Genomic DNA, 19,399 nt, shown 5'->3' on the forward strand with positions numbered 1-19,399 from the left:
CTCTCCCCGGGCCGTGGAAAGGATCCCACTTCCGGTGGGGTGTCATGGCGGCGTCTCGGGCTGTGATGGCTGAGGGGAGACGGCGCTAGGGGGGAGAGCGACCGAGAGGCCCCCTCCCTCCCCCGGGTCCCCCCCCGCCCCCTCCCCCCGTCCTCCTCGCCAACGCCCCCTTCCCCTCTCCCCCTCCCGGCCGGCCGCGGGCCGCCCCCGACCCCGCGCCGCCGTGGGAACGTTCGGAGCCCGCACCCCCCGGCCCCGCGGCTCGCCGCCGCCTTCACCTCAGCGCCGCCGCTCCCCTCCCTCAGCCCGGCGCCGGCCGCCGGCCGCCCCGCGCCCCCGCCGTGCCCCGGCCGCGGGGAGGACATGGCCGCGCACAGGCCGGTGGAATGGGTCCAGGCCGTGGTCAGCCGCTTCGACGAGCAGGTAACGGGCCCGTGGCGGGCGGGAGGTGGGAGCGGGGTGGGGGTGGGGACGGGGTGGGTGCGGGGAGCGCCGGGCCGCCGCCTCCCCCGCGCCCGCCGCGGGCTCTGGAGGGGAGCTGGGGGGCTCGCTGGGGCGGCCCCGGGGGGAGGTCGGGGACGGAGGGCCGGGCCGCGAGCGCGGGCGCCCCTGGCTCCCGGAGTCGGGGGGGTGGGGCCTCCCCCCGGCCACCCCTCCATCCCCTTTATCCCGGCCCTTCCGCCGGCTAATTGGGATGAGTGACCTGGGGGCGCTTTCAGGGGCTTTACATCTGGATCTAATCACCCACTCCCCCAGTCCTTTTTTTTTTTGGGGGGGAGCGGAGGTGGGTTACCACGGAGGGGCTTCCTCTCCCCTCCGCGGGGCCTCCGGACTGGGGATGAGTAGCCGGAGGCACCCCGGCGCTCCCCGTCTTGTGTACCAGCAATGGGAGAACGCTACCGTCCCGCCCCACCCCCCGTTTCTTCAGCTTCCTCTCTTGGAGGAGGAAGAGTAGAAGAAAGCAGGGAGCGCACAGGTTTCCTTACTTTCTGCTCGGGGGGCGCAGCCCGTCCCGGGAGCGGCACGCGCACACCCCACCCGGTGCGTCTTTCCGATGCCCCCGACGGCCGTGCCCCCCTCTCCTGCCGAGGCCGCGCTGGCCGGACCCGGCCGGTCGCGCTGGGAACCATGGCTCCGGCGCCTTCCCGCTGCTGAAACCTTGCCTTGATCGTTTAGCTTGTCCGTCCCCCCACCTCGCTCCAACCCCACCCCACCCGCCCCCCCCTTTTTAAAAAAATTCTGTGATCGGAGAAGGAGATGATTGCTTTCCGGAGGGAGACTCTTAGGGAGGAAGGGGAGTAGGGAGAAAGCAAAGGGGGAAACTTGCCTCTCACGCCCGGGCAAGAGACGCTGACCACAAGGGCAGACAGCTGGGATCCTAAATCCTCGTGTTTTGTTGTTGTTTTTAACTCTCACTTCTTGGTTGACAAGGGAACTTTCATTGAGAATCTTTGGGGTGGAAACAAAGTTTCATAGCTTGAGGAGTTTTTTTTTTTTTTAAATTCCCTAGCTTGGGGGTGGGGTGGGGTTATATTTTGATTCCCTGAGCCTTCCACAGTAGATCTAGGGTTGAATCAGAAGGAATCCGCAAGAAGAGTTTTATTTTTTCTAAACTGAAAATTGACTGGACTTTGTTTTTTGCGTTAGTAGTTGGGAGTAGTTTAAAGGGGAGGCTTTGCAGCTGCAGTTCTACTCGGTGATAATGGGGAGACCGTTTAGGATTTGAATTAACCTATTTTATTTATTGGATCACTTGTATCACTTGTTATCCCATTGCGCATCAATTTGCTTTAACGGGTGCCAGTAATGTCTCCATTCATCCCTGTCGCGTGCTAGTGTAGTCCAGTGGCGTCTGCTCGCTCCAGGACCACGAAAAGCCTCAAACCGTTGGTTCAGGGTCTTGACCAAGAAGTCTGCCCATCTCGTGGGTGGGCGGCCAGGCATTCTTTTGACATCTCCTGGAATCCAGTCGGTAACAGCTCTAGTCCAGCAGTCGTCTCCAAATCACATTACGTGTCTGGCCCATCAGATTTTCGCCGCCTTGGATGCTGTCATAAAACTGATTATGGGAACTGAATGGGTGAATGAGAGAGGAAGGAGAAACTTCCTTTTTATTTATTTATTTGCTTTTGTTTTTGGCCCACACCTGAAGGGTGCACAGGACTTACTCCTGGCTCTGCGTGGTCAGGGATCATACCTGGTGGGGTCAGGGAACCACATGGGGTGATGGGGATAGAACTAGATGGGCTGCATGCAAGGCAAGCACTAGGTGTATTGTACCCATTGTACTGTCTCTCCAGCCCTCCTCTTTTATTTTATCCTTGAACATTCCTCATAGGGCTCATAGTATTTCTGACCTACCTGAAAGATGGAGGCATATCTATATATTGATGGAAATGGGCAGAGGGATATAGAAGCTTGAGAAGGATAAAAAAGATAAATAGAACTAAGAAGCTAGAAAAGATTAGAAGGATGTCTCACTTGAAAAACATTTCACTCATCCTGTTTGCAGATCAAAAATATCCAAAAGAACTGAACTATTAGAATATTAGATTTAAAGCTTTTAGAAAAGATTTTCTTTGTGCTCCAAAGGAGAACCCCAAAACTGAACCTGTGGACAGTATTATCTGACTGCAGAAATTGAGGATTATATACAGAAATCAAGGAGTCTTTCCTCAGTTCCATTAAAAATTCTCCCCAATAGTGAAAGTTTATTTATTCACTTTTTACCTGTTGATCGCTAGACTTATGGTCTGTATGCAGAGAAAGACGGTTCTCTTAATTTTAAGAGGAATAATTTTGATTATATTCCCAGTAATGCAAATGAATATTTTTGTCTCCAGTGTTAAAAAAGTCTTTTTTGTTTGTTATGTATATTATGATCAGACTTCCTCACATCTATTAGAAAATTAAGAACATGAGAGTGTTAAGCAGAAACATTGAAAAATATTTATGATACTGCAGTTAAGAGGAACACAGGACAAATTATTCCGACATTTTTCTCTTACAAGGTTAAAGCTCGTGGACTTCAAGATATGAAGTATAAGGGTATTTAGTGTTTCTCATAAGGTACTAACATGCATTGCTTTTATCTAAAAATAAGTGATTAAAATTGGAATTCATTTTGAGATTGGAAAGTGAGGAAACTGTAGCACAGAGGGATTAATTGACTTTCCAAGGTCATTTTGCAAATCTGATAACAGCCTTGGTATAAAAAGTATTGGTATAAAAAGTATAAAAACGTTGGGTAGTCAGGGATATTTAAAAAATATTTCTTACTATTTGTTTTAATAAACCATTAAATATAGTTAGAGAAGGGCTTACAGTTTTATTGAAGGGAGGAAAAAGTCCTGCATGTAGTGAGAAACTTGTGTAAGACTCTTAAATGTTTGGGTAATTTTTTTTGGGAAGGGGTGTATAGCACCCCATGATGCTTGGGGTTACTCCTGGCTCTGTACTCAGGAATTACTCCTGATGGTGCTTGGGGGATTGTATAGGATGCTGGGGATTGAATCCAGGTCTACTGTGAACAAGACAAGAGCCCTACCTGCTATACTAAGACTCTTAAATGTTTTAACTGTTTTAAGTAGCACTGTAGCACTGTCGTCCCATTGCTCATCGATTTGTCGAGTGGGCACCAGTAACATCTCCATTGTGAGACTTGTTGTTACTGTTTTTGGCATGTTGAATATGCCACTGGTTTAAGTAATTTTTTGATTTTTGGACTACATCTGCCTGTGCACAGGGCCCAATCCCAGTTTGTTGTTCAGGGATTGGTCCTGGCTGTGCTTGGGAATGGTAATCTAACCCAGGCTTTCCTACATGCAAAACCTGCACTGCAATCCATTGGGCTATGCATTTCACTGAATCCACTGGGGAATTAAGTTTCTTCTTCTTCTTCTTTTTTTTTTTTTTTGCTTGTTTTTTTTGGGCCACACCCAGTGGTGCTCAGGGCTTACTTCTGGCTCTGCACTGATGGATCGTTCCTGGTGTGTTACAGAAACCGTATAGGGTGCTGAGGATCGAACCTAGGTCAGTGGTATGTAAGGCAAACACCTTACCTACTGTACTATCTCTCTGGCCCCAAGCTGCTGTTTTTTATTGTAGCTAGGATATGTATATTGAGCCATATAGCGTGTGCATGTCTAAAGAAGGCAATTCTGTCTATGATGGAATTGGTATCCTGGTTGGATTCTGCTCTGATTAATGTAGAGATGCTTTTCTAGCCACTGCTGATCACACTTGTACTCTGATGGGATTTGCTTAACAGCATGGGTCAGTAGATCTAGCTAAAAGAAGAGGCTTCTGTTTTGATGTTTTGAGCTAAAGTTTTGTCTCTCAGGGTAAAGTAAAATGAATATAGCCTATTGATACTGCTTCTAAATCTAATATTTATGACTTTAGTTGGATTTTTTTTTGAAGGTGGGTGAGGGGTGGGGAGGTGTCATCACACCAGTGATGCCCAGGGGTTACTCCTGACTCTGTGCTTAGAAATTACTTCCGGTGGTTCTGAGGACCAGAGTACATACCATATGGGATGCCAGAAATTGAATTAGGATCAGCTACTTGCAAGGCAAGTGCCCTATCCTTTGTACTATCTCTCCAACCCCTCAATTGGACCATTTTGAGCAGTTCGCATTATATTATGGCTCTAGGCCCTCCTTTGTGCTTTTCTAATTTCTGTCCATTCATGTCCTGCTTAAGTCTCATTTTCCTTATGAAATCTTGTTAGATTAACTCTAACAAAATAGTTAATATCACCTTTTGGTGTACTTGTCACCAAAATATCAGTTCAATATCGCTTTTTGTTGTACTTGTCACTTAGGGTTCCATAGAACCATCCTGTAAATTTTCCTCAGAAGAATTAATATAATACAGGTTAGCATTATTTCATCTTTTTATCCAATAGATCATAAACTTTATGAAAAGCAGTGAGCTTCAGTTAGATTTCTCTTACAGTCACCCCAGTACTTAGAATAGTTATGAGCACAAAGTGCATCATGGATGGAATGTTTTGGCAGACTGGTAGTTTTTGCTTTGTTTTAAATATTAAAAAAAAACATTTAAAATATAAAATGTACAAAAACAATGCAACATATAATTTAATGTTTAGAATAATCTAGGTTTTACAAATAGAGTTTTTTTGTTTTGGGGCCACACCCGGCAATGCTCAGGGCTTACCCTGGGTCGTACTCAGGGATCATTTCTGTGGGCTTAGGGACCATATCACATATCAGATGTTGGGGATTGAACCCCGATTGGTCTTGTGTAAGGCAAGTGCCCTACCCACTATACTATTTTTATTTTTTCCTCCCAAACTGTTATATAATATATTCTGTCATAAATTTGAGGTGATGAGAATTAACCTGTCATGACCAAATTACTCTAAGAACTATGAAGGAAATCTGTCAACAATTAAACAGAAAAAAGTTACTTGAGCTCAAGGATCACCATTGGTGGGGCTTGGGGAATCATGTGGTACTGGGGATAGAATCTGGATAGACCATGTGCAAGGCAAATGCCCTCCCTACTGTGCTCTCATTTCAGCCCAGTGTTAGGTTGAGATCCAAACAGTGGTAAGTCAATATATAAGGAATTAGTTTTTTAATAATGAATGTAAAACTTTTAAAAGTCTGAAAATTTCAAATGTAAAACTTTATATAGAGAAAGGGAGGAGAAAGAGAGGAAGGAGGGAGAGGGGAGGGGGAGGAGGAGGAAGAGAGAGAGGTTTTGTTTTGTTTTGAGACTGTGCTCATAGGTACTCAGGGGTCTTTCCTGGTGATGCTTGGGGAACCATTTGACTGTGCCTTGTCTGAGATTGGACTCAGGCCTCTTGCATGCAAAGCATGTTCAGTACTAACCCTTTGTACCATCTTTCTGGCCACAAGATTTATGTTTTCTTTACAGCTTACTAATTATTGTTTTCATTAAATGATGGGTTTTATTAGACTGGTTTTTTCCTATTGCTCCAGCAGGTAAGTTGTTTGCCTTGCAAGCAGTTGACCCGGGTTCAATTCCTTCGTCTCTCTCAGAGAGCCCGGCAAGCTATGGAGAGTATCCTGCCCACATGGCAGAGCCTGGCAAGCTACCTGTGGCATATTCAGTATGCCAAAAACAGTAACAACAAGTCTCACAATGGAGATGTTACTGATGCCCGCTTGAGCAAATCAATGAACAACAGGACGACAGTGCTACAGTGACAGGTTATTTCCTACTATGTATTTTGGCCTGTATCAGCTTTGCTTTCTCATTCACTGACCAAAACTTAGGGTATGGAGAGCATCATTATATAACATCATAGATAACGTAATTGAACTTTTTTTTTTATTTGTTTTTGGGTCACACCTGGTGGTGCTCAGGGGTTACTCCTGGCTTTGTACTCACGGATCACTCCTGGCGATGTTCAGGGGGACCATATGGGGTGTGAGGATTAAGCCAGGTCAGCCACTGAAAGGCAAGCACCTGATCTGGGAGTAGCCCCAGAGCACCATTGGTGAACCAAAAGGTGTAAAAAAAAAAAACAAAACCCAAAACAACAACAAAAAAACCAAACAAACCAAAAAACAATCTACACACCTTTCCTAGTAAGGAAAGGGATGTGAGATATAGAGACTCATTTTCACTTATTTATTTATTTGACTTTTTGGGTCACACCAAGCAATGCTCAGGAGTTGTTTGTTACTCCTGCCTCTGCTCTTGGGAATTACTCCTGGCGGTGCTTGGGGGATCATATGGGATGCTGGGGATTGAACCTGGTTTAGCTGTGTGCAAGGCAAGGGCCCTACCCACTGTTCTATCATCCAGCACCCCCAAAGGCTCATTTTTATTTATTTTTATTTATTATTTTATTATTTTATTTTATTTTTTGACTTTTTTGGGTCACACCCGGCGATGCACAGGGCTGACTTCTGGCTCTGCACTCAGGAATCACTCCTGGCAGTGCCCGGGTGACCATATGGGACGTTGGGAATCGAACCCGGGTCGGCCCATGCAAGGCAAACGCCTTACCCTCTGGGCTCATTTTTAAAAGGAAGTTTTAGGAGAAGTTCCATGGAAGAAGTAGAAGGGGAGATTTGTGGTCAACTTAAACTGTTAAAATCAATACCAAAGTAAAATATGGGCATCTTAAATTTCTTCCCTTTTAGTGGATTGACTTGTATTTTTAAAAGCATTGCTTTCTTTCCTGACATTTTTCAAATATCTTACTTTTTTTTCCAGATAGAGTGTTAGAGACAAGTTTGTTTTGACCTTGAAGATTAGAAAAGTTAGGATATTTTAAGTTGTAGTGGTTATAAATTAGGTTTAAAGTTTCATCAGTTCCAAGTTTCTGTATCGTAATGTATCACAGAGCCTTCAGTAAATAACAGTTTTAGAGGTTGTACTGAAAGAAAAATTGATATTGTAGAATATAAATAACTGAAATTGATAGTGCGCTCAGTAAAGCCTATTAAAATGCCTGTAGAAGACTGCATATTTTACAAATTTCAAATGGTATGTCCCTTTGGTATAATGGTATATTTTTGATTTTCAAAGAGTCACTTTGAGGCATCAGCTCATTAAAAAAAAAAAAAAGCTGCTGCTGAGATAGAAAGCCCCAAATAAATGTGGATTCCCGTTCTAATGAAGAACTGAAATTATCCTCTAAAATTCCAATTTTCTGAAAGTTTACATATTTTTTACTATTAGTGGTGCTGTTTACTTTGCAGTTGGGATAGCTTGAGATACAAACTTCCATGCATATTTTCCTTAAAACACAACCTGGCTACTCAGTAGGGTCTCCATTACAGTCTACAATCTGTTGCCTGCTCCTATTTTTTTTAAATAACTCTTGAGAGTCTTATTTTACTGAGTTTCAGTTAATTTACTTAACTTTTTTGGTGAAATCTTTTTTTGTTCTGCTTTATACTTCTCAAACAGGGTGGTATACTGGTGCAAGAGGCATGACATTAATTTAGTAAACGGCAGGACTTTCAGAAATCGACATTAAAGGACATTTACTCTTTTTTTTTTTTTTTTTTTTGCTTTTTGGGTCACACCCAGCGATGCTCAGGGGTTACTCCTGGCTTTGCACTCAGGAATTATTCCTGGCGGTGCTTGGGGGACCATATGGGATGCCGGGGATTGAACCCAGGTCGGCCGTGTGCAAGGCAAGCGCCCTACCCGCTGTGCTATCGCTCCGGCCCAACATATACTCATTTTTAATCATAATTTTATGCCTAAATAAATGATCATCTGGGATATTGGTGACTCAGAACAATCTCAAATGATTTCCCCCTCTTTTTTTTGGGGGGGGGTTGGCGGGCTATACGCAGAGATTCTCAGAGGTTATTCCTAGTTCTGCACTCAGGGATCGCTCTTGGTATTGCTTGGGGGATCATATGGGATGCTGGAGAGTGAACCTCCAGTGGGCTCATGTAATGCAAGTGCCTTAACCACTGTCTTATCTCTCCAACCCCTAAAATGATTCTTTTCTGTTTGACCATTTTCCTTGATAGTTGGCTGTTTATTTATTTGGCCTTCCAGGCTGTGCTCAGATAACCCAGGGGCCACTCCTGATCTTGGCCAGCTGGACTTGAAATTTTGTGCAAGTATCCAAGTATGAGGTGCTATTTGAGCCCTGATGTGCCCTATACTATCTTTCTGGCCTCCATTTGTGATTTTAAAAAATTTTTGGTAGGGGTATTGGGGTTAGGTTTGGGACCATAATCAGTGTTACCCAGGGCTAGTCCTGTTTCTATGTTCAGAAGTGATTCTTGTCAGTGCTTATGGACCATACATGGTGCTGGCAGTCAAGCCAGGCTGCATGCAAGGCAAACTCCTTAATTTCTACGCTATCACTCCTGTGCCCTCCCCCTTTGTAGTCCTTATCGTAGGTCTCATGGTCATAAGAGGACAGCTCATTATCACCTGGGATTTGTGATTACAGTGTGTACTGTGCATTCAGAGATGGAGCTCATGACTACCACTTTGAGTATGGATTTGTTCAAGTCACTAAATGCTACTGAACTTTAGCTTTATGTTTTCATTCATAAAATGGGAGTAATATTGCTTTTTTTTTTCTTTTTGGGTCACACCCAGTGATGCACAGGGGTTATTCCTGACTTTGCACTCAGGAATTACTCCTGGCAGTGCTCAGGGGACCATAAGGGATGCTGGGAATCAAACTCGGGTCGGCCATGTGCAAGGCAAATGCCCTACCTGCTGACCTGCTGTACTATTGTTCCAGCCCCCAGCCTTTCTTTTTGTTTTTGTTTTTGGGCATACCCAGTGGTCTTCTGGGCTTACTCCTGGCTTTCTGCTCAGGATTTCTCTCTTTTTTTTTTTCTTTTTTAATTTTATTGAATCACCATGAGATAGTTACAAGCTTTCATGTTTGGGTTTCAATCACACAATGATCAAACACCCATCCCTCCACCAGTGCACATTCCCTACCACCAATATCCCCCCTTTCCCACCCTCTCCCTGCCTCCATGGCAGACAATATTCCCCATACTCCCTCTCTACTTTTGGGCATATGGCTTGCAACACAGACACTGAGAGGTCATCAGTGATTCTCTTGACGGGACTCAGAGGACCATGTGTGATAAATGCAAGGCAAGGGTCTTACCAGCTGTACTATTGCACTGACCCACAAGAAGTTCATGTGTCATGAACTTGTTTGGTGTATTAAGTTTGAATCTTTTACATAAAAGTTGTAAATAATTGTAAAAACATATTACCATGAGGGGCTGGAGCAATAGCACAGTGGATAGGGCATTTTGCCTTGCACGTGGCTGACCTGGGTCCAATTCCAGCATCCCATATGGTCCCCTGAGCACCACCAGGAGTAATTTCTGAGTGCATGAGCCATGAGTAACCCCTGAGCATCACCGGGTGTGACCCAAAAAGCAAAAACAAGACAAAAAACCCCATATTACCACTATTATCATCTCATGTGGTGGGGTTTTTTTTTTTTTGTATCCCCTCTTTATAATTTGGTGATTGTCATTTTGACTTTGCACAAGGGAAAAAACTTACAGAGGCAAAGCAGCTTGTTAGCAATCAAGATGTAATTAAATAATTTTAGAATGCCTGGAGCATGCAGCCGCATTTGTTGCCACATGAGATTTCATACTCTACTCCACTAATGTACCAAGAGTGGCACACCACATTTGATGGGATTAAGGTAGAAGACAATTGATCTTGATATTAAAAAAATATTAGCACACAATGGTCAATATGTAACAACATGTTAATACTCTCTTATACAAGGATTTAATTGCTCCAGGGTGAGATACAACACTCTTCACACATGTTCCTCTAAGGAAACTGTCTTGGATTAATTTTTAATGCATTATTCATAACAAGCAATACAAAATAAATTATTTAGGACGTGCTTTGGGGGCAGGCTTAGTGGTGGTGGGAATATTCAAAATAATGGTGATGTGAAGGTATAATGGTGGTGGAAAGGTGTAATGGTGGTGGGATTGGTGTTAGAATATTGAATATAATAAATTATTATGAACAACTTTATAAAAATAAAATTGGAAAAAGATGTAATTAATTGTAGTGTGGGTATTTTAGTTCTTAGAATAATAACTTCTAATAACTAGAAATTTACATAAAATGTATGTTTTATTTTATTTATTATTATGCTTGGTTTTCAGGCTACTCCGATAGTGCCGATAGTGCTCATGGGCTACTTTCAGCTCTCTTCTTGAGAGACACTTTTTTAAAAAAAATTTAAATTTAGGGCCTGGAGTAATAGCACAGCGGGTAGGGCGTTTGCCTTGCACGCGGCCGACCCAGGTTCGAATCCCAGCATCCCATATGGTCCCCTGAGCACCGCCAGGGGTAATTCCTGAGTGCATGAGCCAGGAATGACCCCTGTGCATTGCCGGGCGTGACCCCCCCAAAAAAATTAAATTTATTTTAATAAAGTTGTTCATAAAAATGTATTACATTCAATATATTCCAGCACCAATCCCACCACCATTATACCTTCCCACCACCATATTTCAAATTTCTCCAGTCTGATCCCAAAAAACCTGCCCCCAAAACAGAACTTAACAGAACTTAAATAATTTATTTTGTATTGCTTGTTATGAATAATCTGCGTAAATTGATCCAAAAAGTTTCCTTTTTAAAAATTTTTTTTGGCTTTTTGGGTCACACCTGGTGATGCATAGGGGTTATGCTGGGAATTGAACCCAGGTTGGCCTTGTGCAAGGCAAACGCCTTACCCACTGTGCTATTTCTCCTGCCCCCCACCCCCAAAAAAAAGTTTCCTTAGAAGAAAGTGTGTGAAGATTGCTGTATCTCCCCCTTGAGCCATTAAGCCCTTATAGATTACTAACATGTTGTTAAAGCCTGAGCCTTGTGTGCTAATATATGTATATGTGTGTGTGTGTGTGTGTGTGTGTGTGTGTGTTTGTTTAATTGAAATTGATTGCCTTCTACTTTACACTCCATCAAATGTGGTGTGCCACACTTGGTCTATCAGTGGTGTAGAGTATGAGATGTCAGTCCTGGAATTCTAAAATTTTAAATAGGGTGATACAACTAGAGGTGACTTTGTGGTCCTCTGTGACATGTTACTCTCTTCCAAGATTTATTTGTGAGTTTGAGAGTCACTCTTTTTTTTTTTTTTTTGCTTTTTGGGTCACACCTGGCAATGCACAGGGGTCATTCCTGGCTCATGCACTCAGGAATTACCCCTGGTGGTACTCAGGGGACCATATGGGATGCTGGGATTCGAACCTGGGTCAGCCGCGTGCAGGGCAAACGCCCTACCTGCTGTGCTATCGCTCCAGCCCCTTGAGAGTCACTCTTGATGGTGCTGGGGGATCAAGTCAGAGGTCTCCTACATATAAAACATGTGTTTCAGCCCTTGGAGTTTTCTCCCCAAATTCTTTTTAGTAGTTGCAGATAGCACAAGTGTAATAATAAGTAAGGGATGTATTTATTGCTTCTTCACTCAAATGTTACAGTTGATCTTCTGTGTTTATGTTAGAGTTTCTGGAAATCTTTTTTGGTTGGTGATAGACAGTTACTAAACATTATTTCTTTGATTTCATTATTTATAATTATTTTTACCTTATTTAAGTTGCTTTGGCTGTAGGAAAAGTTGTAACACTTTTTCCCATTTAGTTTTTATAGCACTGCATTATATTACCTGCAGAATTTTAGGTAAGGAGAATTGAATTCTGGAAGCAAGAGAAATGAATTTGTGGGAATACCAACAGGAATGTATAGTTGCAAATTTCATTTTTTAATATTGGCATTATGCAGCTCAGCTTTTTAAAATTTCATTTAGAATTGAATTTGAAAATTTTTTTTAAACTTTGGTAGTATTTAAGTGTGTTATCATATAGGACTTTTGGGAATTAAAAAAAAAAATTTGTCTACATATTCAGCGCTTCTCTATTCCCTCATAACATTGTTCAGATTATCTTGTCTTTTAGATATTTTTCTAACTTTACTGTCTTTTCCAATAACTTTGACTTCTTTTCTAGTTTAGGGTTAGGAAATCTTTTATCTTTTTATTCCTGACAGGCCTTCTTGTTGGTAATTGAGGGGAGAAATAAGGGAGCATTTTTATTTTCTGCTATGTTTTAATTTTTAGTGCATTCTAAACTGAGTTTGCCACAGGGAATGGGAGAGAGGGGTTCTGTTTGGTTAAATGTTGGCAATAACGATTATCAATAAAGACCTGTGCTATAGTTTCTGCTCTGACATGTGCTTCCTTTGCAATGTTATATAAATCCTCTTAATTCTGAGCTGTTTCATTATCTTTAAAACAGGAGAGAGATGATCTGACAGCTTCTATAATTCTTAAAGTGGGTTGGGTTTTGTTTCTTTTTTTGAGCCAATCTTTGGGAAAAAAAATTCTGCTCACTAATTGATTAGTCACAGATCCTTAAAGGAATCTGAGATTATTTAAATCCACATCTCTATCAACCCTAAGGGTTGTCTAACCTCTGCTTGGACATTTATTTTAAAATAATACAGTAATAATTAACTGTCACTATAGGAATATAGAAAATACAGCAAAATCACACTGATTTGCAACATCATGACTGAAAACCACAGTTGAATTTTTGTTGTGCGTTGAGTGTGCTCAGAGTTAATTCCTGGTAGTGCTCAGGGTACCATATGCAGTGGTGGAGATTGAACTGGGGTTGGTTTTATGCATGGAAGTGTTTTTCTTCCTGTACTATCTCTCTGGCCTAAGGGGTTTGAGTTCTTGAGATCTAACCATGCCGCCGCTTATAGCCCTTGACCAAGTTACTTCTTTAAGCTTCAGTTTCTTTTTGACAATCAACTTCACAGAGTTGATTGTAAGATTTAGGAAATGTATGTATATTTGGCACAGAAGTTTTTTTTTTCTTTTTTGGGTCATACACAGCAGTGCACAGGGGTTACTCCTGGCTCTGCACTCAGGAATCACTCCTGGCAGTGCTGGGGGACCATATGGGATGCTGGGAATCGAATCCGGGTCGGCCGCGTGCAAGGCAAACGCCCTACCCGCTGTGCTATCGCTCCAGCCCCGGCACAGAAGTTGTTTAATAAGGTTTTATTATTTTTTGTGTATTGATATAAGCATAATAGAATATGAACATTTGCTCACATAAGCCTTTATTTATTATAGCTAGTGGTGGTTCGGCTGTTTTTGGCTTGATGCTTGGGAGCCAGTCCTGGTGGTGCTCGGGAGGCTATTTGGTAGGAGATTGATTGTAGAGACCTATGTGGACAGCATGCATTCTAGCCTGATCACATGACCCATCTCCCCAGGCCCTGCATTATTTTGGGGACCTAAAATTTAAGGGAGAGATATTATATATAATAATTATTTTCTCTTATTTATTTTTTTAAATTTTGAATTTTAGAGATAGTACAGTACGTAGGTCACTTGCCTGCCTTGCATGCAGCTGACCAGGTTTGGTTTCTGGCATTATTCTAACCTAGAGCCCCACCAACTGTGATCCCTGAGTGCAGAGCCAGGAGTAAGTCCTGAGCACAGCTTGGTGGCCTAGAAAAAAAACAAATTTTGAACTTCTACACTGAACATATATATTATAATCATATAAACAGCTAGTGACAATGTGAATATGAATAAATGTTATGTTGTAAAACGTGACTTTTTTTTTTGTTTTTTTGGGCTGCATCTGGTAGTGGTCAGGGGCTGTTGCTGGCACTGTTTACAGGGGGGACCATTCATTGTTGGGGATCGGACCTGGGCCTCCTGCTGCAAAGCATGTGCTACATTGAACTCCTGGTGGACTAGAATATATTGACAGAAGAAATTGCAGTCTCTATTTTGAATAGCATAAGGTTAGTTGAAGAGTGATACCTGAATGAAGTGAATACAATAAAATAAAATAATTTAAGTACAGGAGCTTATTATGCTGCCTTCAGTTGTCTAGGAAAGAGGGGACCATGACCTTCTATAAGAGCATCTCTGTGACAGATAAATTGATTTAGAGTCTCCAGAGATGGTTGTATCATAGAAAAATTAACTAGTCCCATTAAAAACATTAAGTCCTTTATTTCTTGTGTTGTTATGAATAGTACTGTGACTTACTATTTTACAGGATTAATTCATGTAGATTTGAGTTCAGATTAGTCAGATAGGTGGTTCATTATGCTTCTATCTGTAAAGAGTTGTGATGGCTCAAAATGCTCTTTTCACATTTGAAGATCATTTTGTTTCCTGCTAGAACAATTAAAAGTAAAAGAGAGTTGAGTAGTTTTGTTTTTAATCCCCTTTCTTTTAGTGTTTTGATATATATTCTACCTTGTGTGGTACTTGTTTTTCTTTTTTCTCTTGACTTTTTTTTTTTTTGCACACCTGGCTGTGCTCAGTGCTCTTTCTTGGCTCTGTGCTCAGGGATTACTCCTGGAAGGGTTTAGGGACCCATATAGATTGCTGGGGATCATATCTGGACTGGCCACATAGAAGGCAAGTGTCCTACCTCTTGTGCTGTCTCTTGGGCTCTCCCTCTTGATTTTAATACATTATAAAAAGCCCTTGAATATTTAATATGTTATTTAAAAAATTTTAACTTATTCTGTACTTTTAGTTGCTTTGATGCTGTTTGATCAATTCTTTCATTTATGTAAGATGTATTCTTTTCCACATGTCATTTAAACACTGAGTTCTGGGTTAGAGGATAGGAACAACTGATACAGGTTTTTCTAAAAAAATCACTTTTCTTTTTTAAAAATGTTTTAGCAGATCCTAAGACTCTCATAAACCTACAGATACAGATCCTGAAGACTCGTGTAAAAATACAGATTTCTGGTCCCAGTGAACATAAATGAAGTTCACTGGGACTTATGAAATATGTATCGTAATTTATATAATTTTTCCCAGGTTGTTTTGATATAAAACTAGGTTCATGAATCCGTGCTATCTGATATGCTGATGCCAGCTTCTGGGAAGTATTTAGTAGGTAGTACAGTGTATCTCTGCAACAAATAGGAAAAAATGGAGTTTGCTTTTTAAAAAGGTGTTGTGAAAGATCATTGAAGGACTGTAGATGTAATTTTTTTTTTGGGTAATGCACGGCTCTGAGATTTTAGCAGCCCTCAGGGCTAGGACAAATGGAGACGTTACTGGTACCCGCTTGAGCAAATTGATGAACAATGGGATGACAGTGATACAGTGATACAATGCACGGCCATTTTAAAAAGCCCTTGAATATTTAATGTTATTTTAAAAAATTTAACTTATTCTGTACTTTTAGTTGCCATTGCTTGATAACTATTTTCTTCTTTCCTCTCTTGGTATGAGTGAGATAATTTGGTATTTGTCCTCCTCTTGTTTCCTTAATATTATACCCTCCAGTTCCATCCAAATTGTAGCAAACTGCACAATTTCATATTCTCTTGCAGCTGCATAGTACTTCACTCATATATATGTTCATATATATGTACATATATATGTACTGCAGATTCATTATCTATGTTTCTGTTATTGGACATTTGGATTATTTGCATGTCCTGATTATTGTACTAAGCACTGCATGAACATAAGTGTATGAATATCTTTTCAAATTAATGTTTTTGTGTTTTGGGGGTAGATGGCCAAGAAGTGTAGTTGTTATATGGAACTTCAAAAAATTTTTATTTGAAGGATCCTATCCCCATACCTGTTTTCTATACAAAACTCAGCAAACAAGCTGGGGTGGTGGTGGTGGTGGGTGGAAGGTCGGAGAGAATGAAGAGTTGGTTTAGATGTAGCATAAGGACATTGGTGGAGCATAAGGGCTTTGGATGTAGTGGGGTGAAGTAATTTTGTATATTTGTACCATAGGCATTATTATAAATGTGTTGCCTAAACTATAATAAATTTAAAAAATGTGCAACTATGTGAGATGAGAGATATTAACTAGTTATTGTTATAATCATTTTTGCAATCACTCCAGATATCGTGTGATATACCTTAAATTTGTGCAATTTTTTTTTTCTTTTTGGGTCACACCTGGCATTGCACAGGGATTACTCCTGGCTCTGCACTCAGGAATTACCCCTGGCCATGCTCAGGGGACCATATGGGATGCTGGGATTTGAACCCGGGTCGGCCGCATGCAAGGCAAACGCCCTACCCGCCGTGCTATCTCTCCAGCCCCAAATTTGTGCAATTTTTAATGTCAGTTATATCAATGAAAAAAATTTTGTTGTTTTTGGGACACACCTGGTGGTGCTCAGGACTTACTCCTTGACTCTATGGATTGGGATCACTTCTGGTGTGCTCAGGGGACCATATGGTGGACCAGGGGTTGAGCCTGGGTCAGCCGCTTCAAGGCAAGCACCTTACCTGCTGTACTGTATCTCTGACCCCTATGTAAAAAAGAATATCTCAAGAAAGTGATGAGGAATAGATGAATTAACATTTCAGAAATAGAAGAGTCTTTTTTTAGGTGAGAAAAGGAAGATTGATGATATTTCTTAATTTTCATAGACTAAAGAAAATGGATGAACCAAAAGTCAGAATAGTCTTACTGGAACTGCAACAGTCCTGATGTCATTTAATTACTGAGTGGATTGAAATGATCACCCTCTTGCCTAGTAAAATAAATGGAGGTTAGTGTATCTCATTTGAAAGACAGAACCTACAGTGTTTGAGATTCTTTCATTTACAGTATTTAACACATACGATGAATTGACCCCAGGGATTCACAGATGTGAGACATGTACTCTACCACTGAGCCACACATCTGGCCCCACTAGAAAAGAACTTTATAGTAGAAGAGAGAAAATAGAGGAAAAGTAAATAAAATAGATGAAAAGCTGGAGAAATTGGCTGTAGAATTAGAATTCAGAGAAAGGAATCAAATGAATATCCTTGGAATCAAACAATACTGGATGATTAAAGTCTTTCATTTATAGTTAATTAGAAAATTTTGGTTCGGGACTGCCAGATTTACCCCTGGCTCAGCTCTTCGTTAATTTGCAAAAAAGAAGGGTTAGTAAGCAGGTCAATTGAATATATTCAGACCTGGGAGATCTGTTATATAGTTAAGCAGGCTGGAGCCAGCACCCCATTCAATCTCCAGTACTACCAGGAACAATTAAACCCAAGGTTCAGTACCTAACACTTAAGTTGGGTGTGACTGCAAAATAAAAAATAGAACATGTACTATTTAGATCCCGTGAAAGCAGGGATTATGTTTTTCTTTTCTTTTTTTTTTTTTCAAAAGACAGTGTTCCAGGGCCTAGTAAAACATATGGCACATTAAAACAAACAAACAAACCCAGTTCCCTATCCTCCTAAGGACCTGGCAGAGAACTCAGTGGCTTAGAGTGCTTGCTCTGCAAGTTTAAGGGTGGGTTCCATACCCTCCACATGGGCTAATTGTGGTCCTTAAAGGCTCTGCTGTTTGTGCCTGACAGCTATGCTGTCCGTGATCCATATTATTGCAAGTGATTTTTGGCCACACTACCACACACCTAGCCCCACTAGAAAAGAATTTTATAAATAAATCAAAAGGATGCTCGGTACCTTGCCAGATTCACTGAGAGGGAGAACTAGTCATATGTGCAACACGCAACATGATGAAAGGGTGCCATCCTTGGTAATAGACCTTTGTAATAGACCAAAATTCAGAGATATGCAAGCACCACATTTGGGAACCCAGAGAGAGAGAGAGAGAGAGAGAGAGAGAGAGAGAGAGAGAGAGAGAGAGAGAGAGAGAGAGAGAGAGAGAGAGAGACAGACAGAGAGAGAGAGAGAGAGAGAGAGAGGGAGAGAGAGAGGGAGGGAGGGAGAGAAGGAGAGGGAGAGAGGGAGAGAGAGAGAGGGAGAGAGAGAGGGAGAGAGAGAGAGGGGAGGGGGGGAGAGGGGAGAGATAGAGTATGTGTGTGTGTGAGGAGCATAGTGATCCCTATTGAACACTGCAGTCATCAATGTACATGAGTACTCCAGCTGAGTAGTAAACTCTGTGTGAACACTGCAGCCCACTATGCAATTCCCAGTAAACATCTAGGCAATAAGAGCAATGAAGTAGCTGGGGGGTGAGGAGGAAGAGTGGAAATAACATTAAATATTTAATAAAACCCCTTCCTCCCGTCCATCCTACAGTATCTGAAACTACTCATTGAATGAATTTTTCTCCTAGTCTGCTGGGAGTGATCCTTGAGTTCAGAGCAGGAGTAAGCCCTGAGCACAGTGGGGTGTGGGTTAAAAATGAAAAACCAAAGAAAAAACATTTCAGAGAAGTCAATAGAAAGTATTCACTGTGAAGCACAGGAAGGGGGAAAAATAATCATGCAGTGCTGGGGATTGAGTCAGGGTTCACCACAAGCAAGCAAGCACTTTCCTTCACCACCCTCTTACTATCTCTTCTGCTCCTTTGCTGCTTTTCTAACTAGTGTTCCTTTTATTTATTTTTCTTGCTTGATTGCTCTGGCTGAATTGCTCTTAAAATACTGTATTGAATAATGTGGTGAGAGTGGACATCTTCGTCTTGTGCCTGATTTTGGGAGTACATGATTTCAGCTCTTTAAGCATTGTATATGAGGGTTGCTGTGGATTTTTTATGTATCACAAATCATGATTTTTCATCCCATTGATCATCTATTTGCTTGAGCGGGTACCAGTAATGTCTCCATTCATCCTATCCCTCAGAGTTTAGCAGCCTCTCTTTACTCGTTCTTCCCAGTGGTGCCGCAATGGAGGCTCTTTCAGGGTCAGGGGGATGAGACCCATCATTATTACTGTATCGAATGCACTACATAGTGTATCAAATACTCTACGGAGAGCTTGCCAGGCTCTGTCGTGCTGGCAGGATGCTCTCAATATCTTGCCAGGTTCACCAAGAGGGAGAACTAGGCTATAAGAAGTTGCACACTTCCGGGAGCTTTGTTTTATAGTCTCTGGATCTGTTTTATAGTCCGTGTAATCCCATCAATGGCC

At 41.8% G+C, this 19,399-nt stretch overlaps 1 protein-coding gene across 9 annotated transcripts in view; it reads left to right on the plus strand.

Moving 5' to 3' along the window:
* The first annotated feature begins 95 nt into the window (after positions 1-95).
* Positions 96-19,399, plus strand: part of NF1 (neurofibromin 1) — a 294,661-nt gene continuing 275,357 nt past the window's right edge. For 5 of the 9 annotated variants that reach the window (XM_055131777.1, XM_055131782.1, XM_055131780.1 and 2 more), the window contains exon 1: positions 97-423. In XM_055131777.1, the coding sequence (XP_054987752.1) occupies positions 364-423 (60 nt within the window). In that variant the 5' untranslated portion in view covers positions 97-363. Of the gene's footprint in view, positions 424-19,399 lie in introns of all 9 variants that reach the window. The other 4 variants (XM_055131781.1, XM_055131784.1, XM_055131785.1 and 1 more) reach the window with 2 other exon arrangements.

Source organism: Sorex araneus, chromosome 3 (genome assembly GCF_027595985.1).
Source record: "Sorex araneus isolate mSorAra2 chromosome 3, mSorAra2.pri, whole genome shotgun sequence".
NCBI lineage: Eukaryota > Metazoa > Chordata > Mammalia > Eulipotyphla > Soricidae > Sorex > Sorex araneus.